The sequence below is a fragment of the Protopterus annectens genome, chromosome 8.part0 (assembly GCF_019279795.1).
Source record: "Protopterus annectens isolate FY-2018-M chromosome 8.part0, PAN1.0, whole genome shotgun sequence".
Taxonomy (NCBI): domain Eukaryota; kingdom Metazoa; phylum Chordata; order Ceratodontiformes; family Protopteridae; genus Protopterus; species Protopterus annectens.
Window position 1 is genome coordinate 481983003 of NC_056741.1, and position 17660 is coordinate 482000662.

At 39.8% G+C, this 17660-nt stretch overlaps 1 protein-coding gene across 3 annotated transcripts in view; it reads left to right on the forward strand.

Annotated features, from left to right (window-relative positions):
* The window catches only part of GRIPAP1 (GRIP1 associated protein 1), a 2851684-nt gene that overhangs the window by 2399549 nt on the left and 434475 nt on the right, over positions 1–17660 (forward strand). For all 3 annotated transcript variants that reach the window (XM_044080007.1, XM_044080009.1, XM_044080008.1), the window contains one exon: positions 10399–10492. In XM_044080007.1, coding sequence (XP_043935942.1) covers positions 10399–10492 — 94 coding nt within the window. The remainder of the gene's footprint in view (positions 1–10398; positions 10493–17660) is intronic.

The window sequence follows — 17660 nt, forward strand, 5'->3', positions numbered from 1 at the left end:
GTTATACCCATTTGTTCTTGCAATGTTTCTGACAGAGTACTCTCTAGGGATTTTTTTTTTAAAGTCTGCCAACTCATTATACTCCCAAAGCATATGTTCCCAGTTACCTCTTTTGTACCCTGTCACACCTCCAACATTTGCCATCTACTTGAGGAAAATTTCTTTGGAGTCTGCTTATGGTATACAGATACCTATGTAAACACTTCCATGCAAAAACCCCAAATCTTCTAGACTTTGCTGCAGATTTGGGAGCTGTACGTATGTCCTCCCATTATTTCTTTGTGACCTTTTTATCCACGTTCTCTTCCCAATCTTTTCTAACCTCCTCTGATTGATTCTTATAGTTATCTTGCTCTGTTTTATATGCTGTACAAATTATCCCTTTTCAAACAGTAGCTTCTGTTCTAGACTCAGCTAAAAACTTTATCAGAGCATGTTTTTCACTTAGGATTCACGCATCATTCATTCTGTTATCAGTCCCTGATATGGGAAGAAGTCTCTAGCTTGCAGTTCAAATGTCTTCTTGGCCTCTTCCCATCCTATTACGTTTCCCACTTTTGTTATTTGCCCCCAGTGCCATGGTTCATTTGCCAGTTTTCTCCATTTGCCTATTCTCTGTACCCCTAATTGCAGTCATCCCTGTTGGCAGAATATAGGTTCATAGGTTGGTACTAAGCTGTTGGCCCTAGGGCCTATACAAGCCTAGCCTTAACAATTTCCTGGCTATTTCTTCCCACACTATTTACTTCCCTGGACCCCTGTCTAGTAGGCGACTGACATGATCCCCGGGGTAAATTTCCTTTCTCCCGTCCAATCGTCAAGGTTCCTTTTGAAGAGGGCCAAAGAGGTGCTCTGTTTGACATGTATGGGCAGTCTATTCCAGAGTCTGGGGAGTCTCTGGGTAACGAACCTATCCCTCCAGCATGTTTTGTTTATTGTGATGACATCCTGTCAATGTGCAATGTGTCCACAGGGATGAGAAGTATGGCAGGACACACGGCCTACAGTTGGGACATGTGTGAAACAACACCCTCATGGCTGTAGCTGCACACAATCAGGTTAAGTAACTGTGGCAGACGTAACCCTGACCCCACAGCAATAATGACAGCAGTTTGTGCTCTGCAAGGAATGTGCACATGAGTAGACCTTGCAACCATGCAGAGGTCTGGGACATGTGTAGGGCACCCCCCACAGCCATGGTAAGGTCTGCTGGTTGTCAGTGTAATAGTCTTGTACTGGTTCAAACAAAGTGCCCACAAATTACCACATAGGTGGTTCATAGGTTCATAGATTCATAGATTAGTACTAGACTAACTGCCCTTTTAGGCCATTTTAAGCTTAGCCAATTACCCCCTGTGAGAATCAAACCCAGCATCTTGTGCCTGTAAGGTAAACACCTTAACCGTTATGCCAGCCTCCCACCCCTAAGGGGTGGCTTATTTCTTAGAATATTTTCTGCTACTTCATGAATATAATATTCAGTATGGCTGTTGTTATTCTCCTTGAGGGTCTGCATCCAGAATCCCACTCTCTTCTACTTATTTATTGAGTCCCCCCCTTGCTTCATCATCATCCCTTTCTGTTTTGAATTATTGCTTTCTGCTTGAGTTATTTATATGAGCCATAACTGTGTAGCTTTAAAATACCCATTGAAATCTGGTAGTTCTAAGCCACCTTGTTCTATTGGAAGGATTAACTTATCCCATTTGACACTTGCCCTTTTTCCCTCCCAGATAAAAATTCTTCAACTCTTTATTAATTGCTGTCTGCAACTTCTCTGGTTGATACAAATATACCTGACCTGTATACAAAACTAAAGGGACTAAAAACATTTTCACTGCTTGTATCTTGCTATCCATATCCATAAACAAGAGCTTCCAGTTCCTCAGTTTTTGTATTACATTTCGTTTAGTCACTAACTAAACTTTAGTGTCTCCCCACATATCCTTCACTGCTGTTACAGAATAGTGTTGAGAGACTTTTTTTTTGACAAGAGCACCCTTTTCTTGAAAACAGAGGCTAACCCCAGGCATCTGTGTCACACATTCAGGTGAGCATGAAGACTGAATGCTTAAACTGGTCATAATGTGAGACTCGTGCTGCATGGTTGAGCATGCAGTCTAACTCTGGGAATACTGCATTCGTGAAAAGCCCGCTGACAAGTCGGTGGCTGAGTTTGTTTCACTCCACCACCACCCACCTATTCCCCTACACACACACACAAAGTCAGGTATGGGATGTGGTACCAACAAGTCGAATCCTCCTAGAAAGGGGGAGGCTTCTTCAAGGTGATGCATGGTGCTAAAGTTTGCTGAAATGAGGGAATGAAAAAAGCATTTACGGATAAGAAAAGTTGGATGTTTAACATATGTGAGGATAAAAAACGTATAACAGAAAGATATGAAGAACACGTTGTTTTCATAAAACTACATTCTATTTTTGGCAGCATTCTGTTTTAACGGTACATGTGTGCAAGAGTTCTTCCATGCTGTAACTTTTAAAAGGTGTTGTGGCCTGGATACAACAGTCCAGATTTGGCCTAGTCATTCTAACTGACATACTTTCCTCATTTATTTCCCTCCTGTTCTGTCAACTAGTATTATTAGGTGCATTTTGTTTTAAATAAGAACATGGTGAGACTGATTTGAAGAGAACTGTTTAACCTGTATACCATATTATTACTTCAAATCTCTGAGAACATCTTAGCCAGCAGGTCTATCCTGCCAGTCACCTTCCTTATTTTTCAAAATGGACTACCTAGTAGGTTATGGTATTTGGATTTTCTTCCTCAAGCCTCCATCATCTGATGAAATTGTCTTGTGGAAGAAACTGGAGAGGACAGAGTCATTCCTCCTTTTTTATATACTGTTGTACTGTCAGAGTTGACACTGGCATTAGTGGGCCAGGCTGTGAATGTGGGCATCTGAGAAAAATCTTGGAGAAAATGTATCACCTTGTTACTTGGGCTATAGTTATGTGTGTGTATGAGAATTGTCAGCCTTATGGGTTTCCTATTTTTGTGTGTATCATGGACTTACCTACTTACTTTTATGTTGTTTATTTGTAAGAATGAGAGAGACCAGTGAGGCTTTTGTTTATTTCTTGCTCACTGCAGATTTGACATTATTTTGCTCACTGTTCTTCGCTGTCAGCAAAGAAAATATTGATCTGGTAGATGAAACTGATTTATTGGCAGGTATATGCAACCATGGAGTGCGGTGCAAGCATTTTAGTAGTTGGTGCAGGTTCTTTAGGTGTAATGCCGTTGGGCTTTTGAGTGACAACTTAGCTGAAAGTACTCCCAGAAAGATAAACAGCGGGGGTACATAAATGAAATTTGTCCTTACTAATAGATTGAGCACAGTTAGAAATTTTTTGAACTTGAGTTTACATTTGTTTTCTGTATGCCTTGATTGCTGCACTAGTTTACTTTGTTACAATTATGAGATCAGGACTTCAGTTTTGTCATAAGCTACAGTTTTGTCTAGCTGAAGTGGATGCTGTATTTGCATGTTTGCCAGGTAACTTATGTGCATTTTAGCAACTTATAATTCATTAGTACAGCTTCCTGCTACCACTGCTTGTGTTATGACATTTATCTGCCAATAACATCAACTCTTATTACATAGAGATAATAATAAATCTGATGTTGTCCTTTCCTTCTTCCTCAACATATGGGTTTGGGTTCAGATCCAGTCCTCAGAACTGACTCAGCCATTTATGTCAGGCTTAGTATCCAGCTCCCGAGTTCCTCCCTGTACCCATAATGTTCTGCTGTATCACCAAAGCCTCAGATCTCATTTGCCACCTTTGCAAACAGATGCAGGTTTCCTTAGCTCTTGAGCGATTTTTTTTTTTTTTATTTGCAAGTAGTAGTAAAGTTTTTGTTTTAAAAACCTGTCTTGGACATTTTTCTACTTAAATTTCCTCCCTTCCCTTTCTTTCAAGTTGTCACTGCCGTTAGGTGCCCCCCTTTCTACTTTACCATTGATGGTATTCTCTTTCTACCCTTCTTATAAGGGTATCTGGCTATTACCATTGTTGGTATTTTGAACTTTCTCTGCTGTTAGTTTGTGTTTAACAAAAAAAAGCTTACTATTTTTCCTTGCTGTTACTATTTGCTTTATTCCTGTTATTGCTGTGTTGTTTTCTCAGTCGCCATGTTGGAGAAACCCACAGGGTTTAAGAAGTGCACTTCTTGTGGGCATAAAATCCCTAATTTGGATGCCCACAGGGAGTGTGTGTATTGTTTAGGAGCTGATCATCTGAACACCAATTGTAAGAATTGTGTGACTTTTAATCCCAGGGCCTTAGCGGATCATCGCAATAAACTTATATTGAGAGGACTTTTACCTACTACTACTTCAGGGGCTCAAAACCCCCCCCCCCCGACATAGTAAATCAGCTCTCCCAGAGCATAGGAAGTGCTCTCCTTGAAGTCCTCCCCGGGTCTTCTTCAGAACCTCGTTAAAAGCCCAGAAAGACTTTGGATCCTAAGCCTGGATCATCGGATCCAAAGCCTTCAGATCCAAGACTATCTTCTGCAGTCATTACAATAAGCCCTGTCCCTGTACCTTCGGATCCTAGAGCCCTGGATCTTAAACAGGGTACTATGTATAGGAGCACTACACCAGAGTATGCTATAAAGACCATTTCTCCTATCCCACCTTTGAGGTTGCTTCAGACACCCAAGAAACACTCTTGGCCTCTTCCACTTCCTCCTGTAGGTCATCCAGGAGCTTGTCAGAAGTAGACGTGGATAGAAAGTGAATGTTTCTTAGAGCACAAATTCAGATGGGGGTCTTAACAACTCCATCCACTACTGGATCCTTGACTATGCCTACAACTTCTGCAGCCATATTTTCCTACTTCTGCAATCCGCCCAGTGGTTTCGGAGTCCCAGGATCCGAGATCCCCAGTTGGTCTGGTGTCATATCCAAAGAAGGCTTCTTCGACTGTATTTCCTTGACCAGTTCTGCCTAGATGCCATCAGATCAGAATGGGTCTTGGAGCTGAAGTGTAGGCATTGGATCCAAGGGGATGGGCTCAGCTCTGATTTTGTCAGATCCTTCCTTTCCTCTTGGAGCCTTGGTCCTTGACAGTTCGGATCTGGTTCTGCCCCCGAGGCTTGGATGCAGGAAGGTTCCAGGTCTGTTTTCCTTGGGAGTTTCAGCTCTGAGGAGGCAGGTTTGAGTTTTTTCTAGTCCATCAACCTTTGAGGTGGTAGAAGGAGCCTTTTCTGTCCAAGAGAACTGCCCTGTCATATCTCTGCTCCAACAACCTGTCTGCTGTTGGGTCCTAGTTCTGAGTCGCACAGGCCTATTCCATAAGGACAACCAGAATTAGTGTCCAGACAGTTCCTGTGGAGGAACTTCCTCTGTCTCCCAAGACTTCACTTGAACATCCTCTTCCGATGAACTTCCTGTGTGGGATGTGTAAAAGGAGACACATTGACTCCCCTTTGGAGTCTGTCACAGAGGATACTAATTTTGATGCCACCTGCCGACATCTCCTTTTGCAATATCTTAGAGATCTTGAAACAGAAAAGTGGTTGGTCTTCCAAAAACCCCTCACCAAAGGAATTGGTATTTTTGGAGGCTTTTGGTTCTGGTCAGTCTATACCTTGGGTCCCATACCCCCCGCCCGCCAGCAGATGAACTTATTGATTTAGCTGCCCATCAGGCTTTGAAGGAGCCAGACACTATTGAATCAATTGAAAAGAGACTCAATCATTTTTTGGCACCCCCCTCCAACAGACCACACTGGAGCAAAGGGGTCCCAGTAGATGCTGTGATGGTGGCATCAGCCACCAAGAAGGAGCTAGCAAAAAAGAGCTGTACTGTCCATCTTTCTAAGAAGGAGTCTATAGCATTGGACATGTTTGGAAAGCAAGTTTTTGCCTCTGCAGCTTTTGCCCTGAGGCAAATAAATTACGTGACACATTTCACTCGGCTTCAGAGAGGTTTGGCCGAGGAGCTTTCAGATACTGTCTCACAGTCCATGTCTGCTGAAGACTTCAAAAGAACATCTATTCAGCTGGCTATTCTTTTGTCTATAGCCAATGCTTCAATGAGGTTGATCTCTCTCTCACAGCTGAAGGCACCTCATAAGCAACCGGTTCTGGTATTGCCTTAAGGAGACATGCCTGGATGTGGCTATGTGACTTAGCAGAACCTTTTAAGATGTCTTTTACTAATGCCCCTTTGATAGCACTTCTCTGGGCCATCAGTTAGAGAGACACTGACCAACAATGAGAAAGACTGAAAGACTCTCTCTGCTGTAGGAATCAATCTTTCTACACCTCAACAAACCTTTTCTAGGAATCAAAGAGGCAGTAAGAAGATGTGATTCTGCCAATCTGAGGGTCCTTTCCAACATCCAAGCTATGTCAATTCCTCCAGAAACAGAGGGGGGAAATTTCAATGGCAGATGTCACCCTAGAGGCAGAGGAGTGCAAATTCAGGACTTCCAGGATTCTTTCTCAGGCAAGCCTTTCCAGTACTCCCGAAGCACTGCCCAGCTGTCCAACTCTGGAGGCAGTCGGGGGTCAATTGTCCTTGCACCCAAATGCCTGGTCAAATATAACACAAGATTCTTGGGTGCTAAGCATAATATCCAGAGGTTATTACTTACCATTTTCCTTTCTTCCTCCTACCAAAAGGAAGAAGCGTCCCAACATCTCACCCAGTCAGAGGAAGGCAGCAGCACAAGAGATTTGTAAGCTGCTAGACAAGAGTCATCCAAAAGGTCCCTTCAGACCAGATAGGATTCGTAACTTATTCACGCTTCTTTTAAGTGCCAAAGAAAACAGGGGACCTGAGACCTTTTTGGATCTAAGCAATTTAAATCAGTTTGTAAAGAAAGCAAAATTTGGGATGGTCATGATCCAGTCCATTCTGCCGTTTCTTCGCATGGACAGTTGGAGGTGCACTATTGATCTTCAGGATGCGTACTATCACATCAAAATAGACAGGCGATCCAGAAGACCTCCTCGCTTTTTGCTGGGAGCCTGTCACTTCCAATTCATAGCCCTACCCTTTGGACTCGCCACAGCACCCAGGATGTTTAACAAGTGCATGGCAGTGGTGGCAGCTCACTTGAGACTCAAAGGATTCCATTCATTTCCATATCTAGACAATGGGCTCCTTACCACCTCCTCCAAGCATCTATTTCTACATGTCAGGGACTATTTTCTCCATATTTACAACTCTTTATGCGTAACTATAAACCATGCCAAGTCAAATATAAACCCAGTGCAGAGCCTGGAGTTCATCACCACTCAACAAAACAAACATTGTCCTTACCCAAACATCGTATGCTATGATAAGGAGTCAAGTAAATTTTCTCCTCATTCGTTCAACTCCTCTGGCAAGATCGGTACTGCAAGCGTTAGGTTCTATGATAGTGGCCATTGTGTTACTCCCTTTGGCACACTTTTCTATGCACGTTCTATAATGGACACTAGCTGTACAATAGTCCATTCTGTACCAACAACTATCCTATCCAGTTAGGCTTACCCCAGTTTGCAGAAGACACATCAGTTGGTGGATGCAGTCCAACTATCTACATCTAGGCAGACCCTTTGTCCTTCCATCACCTATGGCCACACTGAACACAGATGCTTCTCATTTGGGGTGGGGGGCATTTCTTGGCAACAATTGTCCAAGGTACATGCCCCCCCCCCCAAGAGACCAAGTTGCATATCAACATCTTGGAGCTGACAGCAGTCCTGTTAGCATTGCAGGCCATTAAAGATGCTCTTCACTTCATAACTACTACAGTTCAGACTGACAGCATGTCTGTAGTCTGGTACATCAGCAAACAAGGAGGAACCTGCTCTTACCTCCAGTGCAGAGAGGCCACGAGAGTATGGGAATGGGCAATCTCTTCAGACCATTTTCCAGTTGCAACGCATATTCCTATGAAAACCAGTGTGCTAGTGGACAAGCTCAACAGATCCATTCTAATGGCCCATAATTGATCTCTCAATCAGTCTGTGGCAGAGATGATCTTCCAGCATTGAGGCTGTCTTTGCTGCAATCTTTTTGCCACTCCCCTCAACAACAAGTGCAGCAAGTTCTTTGCTCTGATCCCTTCTCAGGGAGAGTCACCGAGAGATGCTCTGATTCTTACTTGTCCCCCAGGTCTCCTTTACACTCATCCCCCTTCCCCTAATTCCCAAATTCTTACAGAAAGCTAACATGCTGAAGAGCTCAGTGATCCTCATTTTTCATTTCTGGCCTTGACAGGTATGGTTCCCCGTCCTCCAGTCTCATCTTCGTTATCTTCCATGAATATTGGAGCCCACTCTGGAACTCCTGTCCTACACATCAAGGATCACAACATCCCAACATCTGAGCCCTCAGACTAACTGCACGGTTTCTCCACTTCCAGTAATAGACAGCCCAAGCTTCTCCAGTACGTAATGTCATTTTGGCTTCTCAAAAAGAATCAACCAAAAAGGTTTACAGCAGTAAATGGAGAAAATTCTCTCTATGGGCTTTGATTAAAGACATCAACCCCTTTTCTGCCCTGGTTGCTGTGATTCTACAATTCTTGAATATGCTGTTTGAGTAAGGAGCTAGCTTTTCCACTATTAAACTTTGTCTAGCAGCCATCTCCAATTTTCATACTGGAAACAGACATGGTTATCTGACTTCGAAATTATGTAAAGCTTTCACAAAAGGAATTTTTCTTTTAAGACCTCCAATTAAAGATCCCTGTCCTCCTTAGGACCTTACAGTGGTGCTGCAAGGATTAACTCAAAAACCCTTTGCACCTTCAGCTAAAATTGATCTGAAGTTTCTATCATGGAAAACAGTTTTATTGGTAGTTATCACTTCTGCAAAGAGAGTATCCACACTCCAGGCTCTATTTGCCAAATTTCCATACATAATTTTTCATAAAGTCAGTGTTTCTTTAAGAACTAATCTTTCCTTTTTTTTACCTAAAGTGGCTTCAGAAAATAGCATTAACAATCCATTCATTTACCAGTCTTCTTTCCAGACTTTACCAGTAAAGGAGAATGCATGCTGCACCTCCTGGATGTACACAGACAATTATGTTTTTATCGTGATAGAACTTAACAATTCAGAAAATCAGATCAGCTCTTTGTTTCCTTTTCTTCAAAAAATTAGATTATCCAGTATCTAAAGTCACTCTAGCCAAATGGATGACAGATTGCAATTCTTTGATCTATTCACAAAAAGACATAACATTACATAGGCCTCCCAAGGGTCACTCAGAATCATGACAACCTCATCTGCTTTTTGGTTCAGAACATCTATTGATAACATTTGTACTTCAGCTACATGGTCCAATCCCCTTACTTTTGTTTCTTAGTACAAATTGGATATTACTTCTAGAAATAGAGCATCCTTTTGTTCAGCAGTGCTCTGGAACATCCTTCCATGAGGGCCACCCAAGAGCCAACGTAGCTGGGGACTCTGTCCCATAAGTTGAGGAAGAATGAAAAGGACAGCATCAGATTTAAAAGTTATGTTCTTACCATAATTAAGCATCTGCGTTGTCCATTTTCATTCTTCTTCAACTTCCCTCCCCCATCTAAAGCTTCTGGATTGACCTATTGGACTGTAATAGAACCTACAATTCCAGGTTTGAGCCCTGTCATTTTTTTTTCCTTTATCTCCTGTCTCTGTTCATGCTATGGGGGATTGGGCAGAAAACTCGATCTGGGGCTTTGGTGATGCAGCAGAACATTATGTGTACAGGGAGGAGCTCGAGAACTGGATCCTAAGTCTGAAATAAACGACCGAGTCAGATCCGAGGATCAGATCCAAACCCATATGTTGAGGAAGAATGAAAATGGACAACAAATACACTTAGTTATAGTAACAACATGAGTTTTAATTTCTGTAGTTTTTTTGCCACAGTTCATGCAATAAGACATGCCTTTCTATGTAATTAGGTCTTTCTCAATAAAAATAAAATTTTACTATAATAAAATGTATTGCTTTGAGAGAGAGAGAGAGAGAGAGAGAGAGAGAGAGATGAAAACAGCCTTTTTATGGATTCTTTTCAGGTTGCCAATATAAAATTTGAAGATGAATGAGAGTTTTTTATAATTAATAGATATTCTACTTGGGAATGAGATCACTGTGTGTTTCTTGGAAAAATGGGGAAAGCTGAACAAGCAAAGGTACATTGCTTGCTTTGAGTTTCTTTTATGATCGAGGATGACACTGTGCTACAAGATAATCTGGAAGAAGTGCAGAAATTTAAGATTTTTGTCTAAATTTTCGTCTGAAAAATGAGATCCGTGAATATTGCCATATTTAAATTTGAATGAGTGGAGATCATGGTTTCTGTGATTTGTTTGATGTGTCATAGTTGTAACTGTCTGAAAGGACGTAATAAACCATCTGTTTTTATTTGAAGGTGAAGCATCTGGAGGTGAGCTGTGCATCAATGGCAGAAGACATCTGTAGGAAGAGTGCAATTATTGAAACCTATGTCATGGAAAGCAGGATAGGTGAGTACAAGCTGTTGCATGATATTGTGCAGGTCAGATATGACTGATTATCTGAATGTGATAATATAGATCGGCCTGACTGATAGACTCGGCTGGTCATGCTTACCAAGTTAGAGGCAGAGTAAGCTCACTGACAATATCAAAAATGAACCGGCTGTCAGTCCTTGCACACTTACGGCAATGATATTACTGTTTGAGTTTGTAGTCCTTATAGTCAAAGTGCATTCATACACATCACACCTTTTCTGACATCACTGAACCAGTCTAACTAACCAAAATGAAAAGATCATATCTATACAAAAGGTAGTGGTTGTCTGTTTATGTGTAGTATGTGTGTAGGATTATACTTGCTCTTCAGTGGACAAGAGGATAGTCAGTGGTGATAGGAGATGTTAAGTGGGTGTACTAATATCTATCTCAAAGTAACAAATGGGCAACAACTATTAAATAATTTCTTTATTATGCATTCAGATTTTGCCCCACAGTGTATGGCTTTCAATGCCCAATTTATGAAAATGTGTTCATTTTAAAAAATATATTTCACCATTCACAATGCCAAGACATGGATATTACCCAGTAAAGTCAGTGGCATCCTGGGACAGTATGGATGCATGCAGGGGTTGGGATTAAGCCTTAAAAGAAAACACCCCTCAACAGCAGTATGACACTGTCCCAAGAAGGTTCAGTCTCCTCACTGGGCCTGATCATAGGTTGAAGCTAGTCCTGGGGGGTGGGGTTTAGGTGATGCAACAAAAAGAAATATCAAAATTCATTAAAATCTTGTTTCTTATTCTTGCGTATAAAGTGTAAACCATTAGTGTAGCACAAACACAAAAACAAATTTTGACTAAAATATTTAAGTTGATGATTTCATCTTTAAAAACTGCCATGAAGATGTTGGCATATGAGAGACTGACATCCCTTTCTGATATTTCAAAAAATATAAAACTCAAATATGTAAGGCAAAAGTGGAGAAATGATTGAATTAAAAGAGTGTGGCTTCTTATTCCAGACTGTTGCCATTACTTGTACTTCCACAGTGTATGGTGTAGATACAAGTTGTTGACATTCAAAAGTTTAAAAAGTTGTTAACAGCTAAAGCTGTGGAATGTTGCCAAAGAATTTTTCATGCTGTTATTGTGTGTCAGACACATTATTTAGTTTGGGATAGAGACAAGAGGTTGTCACTATACCTGTTACAAACATTATGCAAATACAACACTTTGCATTCATATGGCATGAATTTCTACTCTGGGTGACAGTTTTTAAATAAGTAGGTGTGTAGCAACGTGGAAATATTTTTGAATGGTTGCATGGTTGGTTGTTTTCTTTCGCAGGATTTTGATTGTTTTAACATTATTATTAAAATCTGCACAACTTTTCATGCTTTATGTATACCTTTAAAGGTATAAGCCAAGGCACCAGATTTGACTGTTTAATACAAGGTTCTTTAGTATCTGTCACCTAATTGTTGTTTTGCATTAGTTGTCATTTTTTTGGTGTGGTATTATCTATCATGAAGTAATGGAATTCTGGGTATTTGAAAATAGGATATATAAGGTAGGGTATAGCAAACTGCATTATCTGGTAAAACCCTTTGTTGCAAGGTGCAGTATAGAAGTAGTAGCCTTGAAGGCATGACATACTGTGACTTTGTTAAAGCACTATTGTAATGTTAACACTGTAATATGTAACTGGTAGTAGCCAGAAACATACCCTAAGATTCAATGCTAGCCACTCAGTTTATGTTCACAACTTTTATAAGTACTTCAGAAATCTCAATTCCCAGTATTCTAGACAATTTTTAAGGCAATGTGATCATGTGAGAGGTGAACAAGTCATATGTGACCAACAATGATTCCTTAATCTGGCCAGAATGAATACTTGGTTCACTAGCTCTGTGATGTGGATGGATGGTAGAGGTGAGAGATTTGTAGCAGCTGGCTCAGCCCAGGGAAGGGAGGTAGTGGTCTTGGTCAGCCAATTGCTGCTGTGTAAGTGGAGACCTGTACATTCCCAATGGCCACTGGATTGGAGGACGTGGACTTGGTATTCCCAAGCCAGTGATGGTAACTGTCAGGAGGTGTGTGTGTGTGTGTGTGTGTGTGTGTGTGTGTGTGTGTGTGTGTGTGTGTGTGTGTGTGTGTATTGGGGAAAGGTGCAAGATTCCCCTGTTACAAAATCAATCTAAACCTAATTATCAGCATAATAACAATCAATGGGGCAATAATCAACAGGGTTTTCAGAGGGGCAGAATGCAAAACAAGCGGAACCAGAGAAAGAAACACAACAAATGGAAATAAATCAAATGGTTCCAGATACTATCCCCCTGATTATCACAAATTCTGAGGGGGACTTTTCCATCTACAACTACTCTTCAGTATATGTCCCAGTTGAATTAGCTAATTTATTGGCTAAGGGCCTCACATGTATTCCCACTAAAAGACTGAATGTTACGAATTGTATTCTGGATTTGAAAATGTTTGTGAGACAGTTGAATCTGGCAGTTTTGTTAGGCAATATGAGTAGAATGGATAAAAATGAATTTAGAATTGCAAGTACTTACAATCCACCATTGCATAACTCACCATATATTTTTGAAAAAATGTGTGAGCTTGATTTTAGGCATATGGACTACTTGAGAAAAAATAGCAGAAGTAAGAATAACCTTACAAATGAAGAATAAACTTGGATACAATATTTGAAAGAAACTAGAGTTTGTATCATGAAGCCAGATAAGGGTGGAGGTCTGGTTTTCATGGACCAGGTAGATTATGAAAATAAAATTGAACTTATGTTAACATCTGAATCCTATAGTAGTGTCCATTAATGAATATAATCAAGCTAATAACAGAATCAAAATTTATATAAATTACTTATGTATAGCACAGAGAATTAATGTAGAGCAATACAACTATCTAATAATGCCATCACCTATTGCACTTGTTATATTCGGGGTACCAAAAATACATAAGGATCTGAGTAATCCAACCCTCAGACCAATAATGGATGGCAGGAATAGCGCAACTTATGCCTGTGCCAAGGTAGTAGATAGGATTCTTCAGAAATATGTAAGTTCTGAAATCTGTATAAGTAAGGATTCTTGGTCCTTCTTAGAAAGGATTAATAATATAAGCTTTGATGAATATAATAACCTACTCACAATTGATGTAAAAGACTTCTATACCTCAATACCACAAGATCTAGGTATTGAGTGGATAATCTTGAATTTAAAAGAAAAAGGTGCACCTTCATCTGAATTAGTGCTAGTTGAGGAATTATTAAGTATAGTACTAGCCCATAATTATATAACGTTTAAAAACAATTTTTTCCATCAAAAGAGCGGAGTGGCAATGGGTTCACCCTGCATGTCAAGTTTTGCCAATTTGGTTATGAACTATTGGGAAAAGTACTATATATTTAATAAAGAACATATAAATTCCCAAATTGTTTATTATACTCGATATTTGGATGATATATTTATATTGTTCAAGGGAAATCAAAACCAGGCTGAAGACCTGGTAAAGTATTTGGATGAAAGTACTGACTTCCTTGAACTTACATATAACTTTGAAGAGAAACAAATTCCATTTTTAGATGTACTTTTGATTAAAAATAACATCGAGAAGAAGTACGAAACTAGAATTTATAGAAACCATTGTATTCTAATACCTTCTTGCATTATTCAAGTGCTCGCCCTATGTTTCAAAAAAAGTCATTTGTCAAGGGACAACTAGTTAGGGCAGCGCGAATGATTTCAAGAGATGAATGTAATAATCTAAGAGATATGTTTCTGAGAAGAGCATATCCAAACACTATGTTGGATAACATAATAGATGAAGTCCAAGGGAAGAGAAATAGGGGAGTTTATAGATCAATTGTGAGAGGTAATATAGAAACACAAACCCAAGAAACAATAGTAAATACCTCTAGGGACTCTATGTGTGAAATAATGACTCCAGCATAGATGGAATATTTGGAGAAAGAACCTTACTTTTTGAGTATAGTCTTACTTTGACCTTTAACTCCGATTTTTACTTTCTGAAAGGTATTGTATCTAAAAACTGGAATATTTTGAAGGAGAGTAAAGAATTAATAGAGAAAATAGGGGAAGCACCCAAATTTACAGTCAGAAGAGATAGAAACTTCAAAGAGCTTTTGGAGGGTATACAGAAAAACACTAATAGCTGTAATAACAACAAAAATAGATGGGGCATGTATAAATGTGGCCCCTGCTCTAACTGTAAATATATTCTAGTGAACAGTTTAATAACTATTAACAACTTTGATTTAAAAAGTAAGGGTAGATTTAACTGTAATTCCAAAATGGTGGAATACTTGGCTAAATGTCAGTTCTGCCCATGTTTTTATGTGGGCAAAACTATTCGTAGACTAAGAGACAGAATCTACGAACATACTTACAACATAAGTAAAGTCAAGCAAGAAAATGCATTAGCCAAGCATGTGTCGGAACATCTAACACATATATTCAAATATTGGATCCTTGACCAGTTAACACCTAATATAAGAGGGGGACCTATAGAAATAGAATTAGAAAGGCAGGAATTGTTATGGCAGATCAGACTATATGCATATAACTGGCCGGTTCTCAATGATATGTGTTCAATTATGGCTATATTAAAACTTAAAAGCCTCCGTAGGTAGTTTTGTTCATTATGTATCTTTATATGTACAATCCCTTTAAAATACGAGCAAATGGGATTTAGCTGCTGTTTTTCAAAAAATATATATATTTAAATATATATAAAAAGGTATAAATATAAATGAGTATAAATTTAAATAGTTGTTTTAAAAAACTTTTTTAGAATTTTCTTGGTTGCTGCTGTTTGTCTTAAACTCTTTTTAAATTGTTTTCTAATATTGGTATGGCTAACCACAGAGTGAGAGTTGCTGGAGCCATGTCAGATTCGAAACCAGTCACAAGTGGTGTCCCACAAGGTTCTGTCCTGGGACTGCTCTTGTTCGGTATATACTTTTCCGAGGTACAGGCCAACGTGGGAGGACTTTGGCTCACCAAGTTCGCAGACGACTGCAAACTAGGTGCCATAATCAACTCTCCAGCTGACACAAACATCCTTCAAAAAGGTCTCACAGAGATGGATAACTGGTGCCAGAGCCATGGTCTAAAGCTAAATGCCAAAATGTGTATAGTCATACCCTTTGGCAAAAACAATGTGCCCACAGATTACCACATAGGTGGTAACCCATTAGGTACAGAGAAAGAAATTAGGGATCTGGGGACCCAAGTTGATAGCAATCTCTCCTTTGACAACCACATTGCCAGAGTGGTTAGAAAGACCTTTTACATAGCCCACCTCATCATGAAAGGATTCACCTCTAGATCAAGAGAGGTAATCGTGCCCCTTTATTCATCCCTCATCAGGCCCATCATAGAATACAATGCCCCTTTTGGGATGTACCTTACCCGACACCTGCAGCAATTAGAAAGACCCCAAAAGTACCTCACCAAGAGGATCAAGGGACTCAAACAGATGCCATATGCTGTTCGGTTAAAAAACCTCCAGCTCTACTCAGTTGCATACCGCCTACTTCGAGGCGATCTATGCCTGACATATAAAGCTATGTCCAATCCAGAATTAATGGACATGCTCCACCTCAGTAAATCTAAATCCCTTAGAGCCACACTGGGACTTGAACCTCAGCACTGAAATAAATAGAACTTGCTGGAGGGACAGATTCATAACCCAGAGGCTCCCTTCGCTCTGGAATAGAATTCCAATTCATGTTAGGCAGAGCACCTCACTGAATCTCTTCAAGAAGAATCTTGATGAGTGGATGGGGGATCGTAGGTTTGTCCCGGGGATTACTTCCGTGTCACTATTAGACAGAGGCACAGCAAACTAAACCTTAAAAAGGGCACAGTATACTCAAATCAAGGGGTGGCGTAAGCCAAACAAAATCGGGCTAGGCTTATAATTGCCCCAGGGCAGATAGCCTAGTATGAACCTATGAACCTATAATATAGTTTCAGTGATTTTAATGAAATTTGTAATTATTGTGAAATTTATAATATGAATTTAATATATGGAGCATATCCCTTTAATGTTTTTCATTAATGTACCAGCTGATTAAGTACAGATACTATTTAAACAGTATCACTTGATTCAGTGTTATCTGATGAAGTTCGTGTAAAACGAAAAGCGCTTCAGCTTATTAGTTTCTAATAAACAGATTGTTTTAACGGACGTTTGGCATATTTTGTGGATTTCGGAAGTTTCCAGTGTTTTGTCTGCCTTCCGTTTGCAGTAAAGGACTGAATCATAACAAAATCCAGAGGGGCAGCAATCAGCAGGGGCAAAAAAAAAAAAAATAGCAATAGGTTGAACCATTTTCCAGAACCTGGTATCATCCAGTGAAGATGAAGAGACCTTATATGGCATCCTCTTTTCTCAAGTACCCCTTATTATCATCGTCATCATCATTAAGACAAATTAATGGGATGACACTGTGACCCCTTTATTTAGTTTATTTATTTACATTTGGTAACCAGGTAGCATCCAACTGGGCAAAAACATAACCCGTTTTCAGAGGAGACCCAGGGAGAAAAGCTCCCAAGTAAAGTTACAATATTTATAGTAAAAAATGCATGTTACAGTACATAATGATTACTAAGAAATTTACTTACATAATTACATAGTACAGTATAGACAAGTTAATAGATGATAAAAATGAAAAAACTCAGAAAATCAAGTACGAGTCAAAAAATCAGTCAATCAAATCAGTCAACTTGAGTTAAATAGTCAGAAAGACAGGAGTAGGGAAGGGAGTTAACTTTCCAGTGAATAAAGCAGTCATGTCTGTTTAGGCTTGTCTTTTGAAGAATCTCTTAAAGATGTTCCTAGCAGTGGTGACAACAGTCAGGCAGTACAAAAGAATGGTCTTTCTTCTACAGTTTTCTCAAGAAAGTCTTTTGTGTTCAAAGGGCAGTTCCTTAGGTTAACCAGGCATATGGCAAATATTGGCTTTCCAGCAGGTCTGCCCACTTTCTTCATAGAGGGACACCTTAGCGCAGTTGACTCAGTGCATATCAACACCTTTGTGGAACTGAGACAGACTGTTTACTTTACAAACTTGACCCATCAGATTCCAGAGCAGAGTTGGGGCAGAATTTGTTCACATCTTGAGA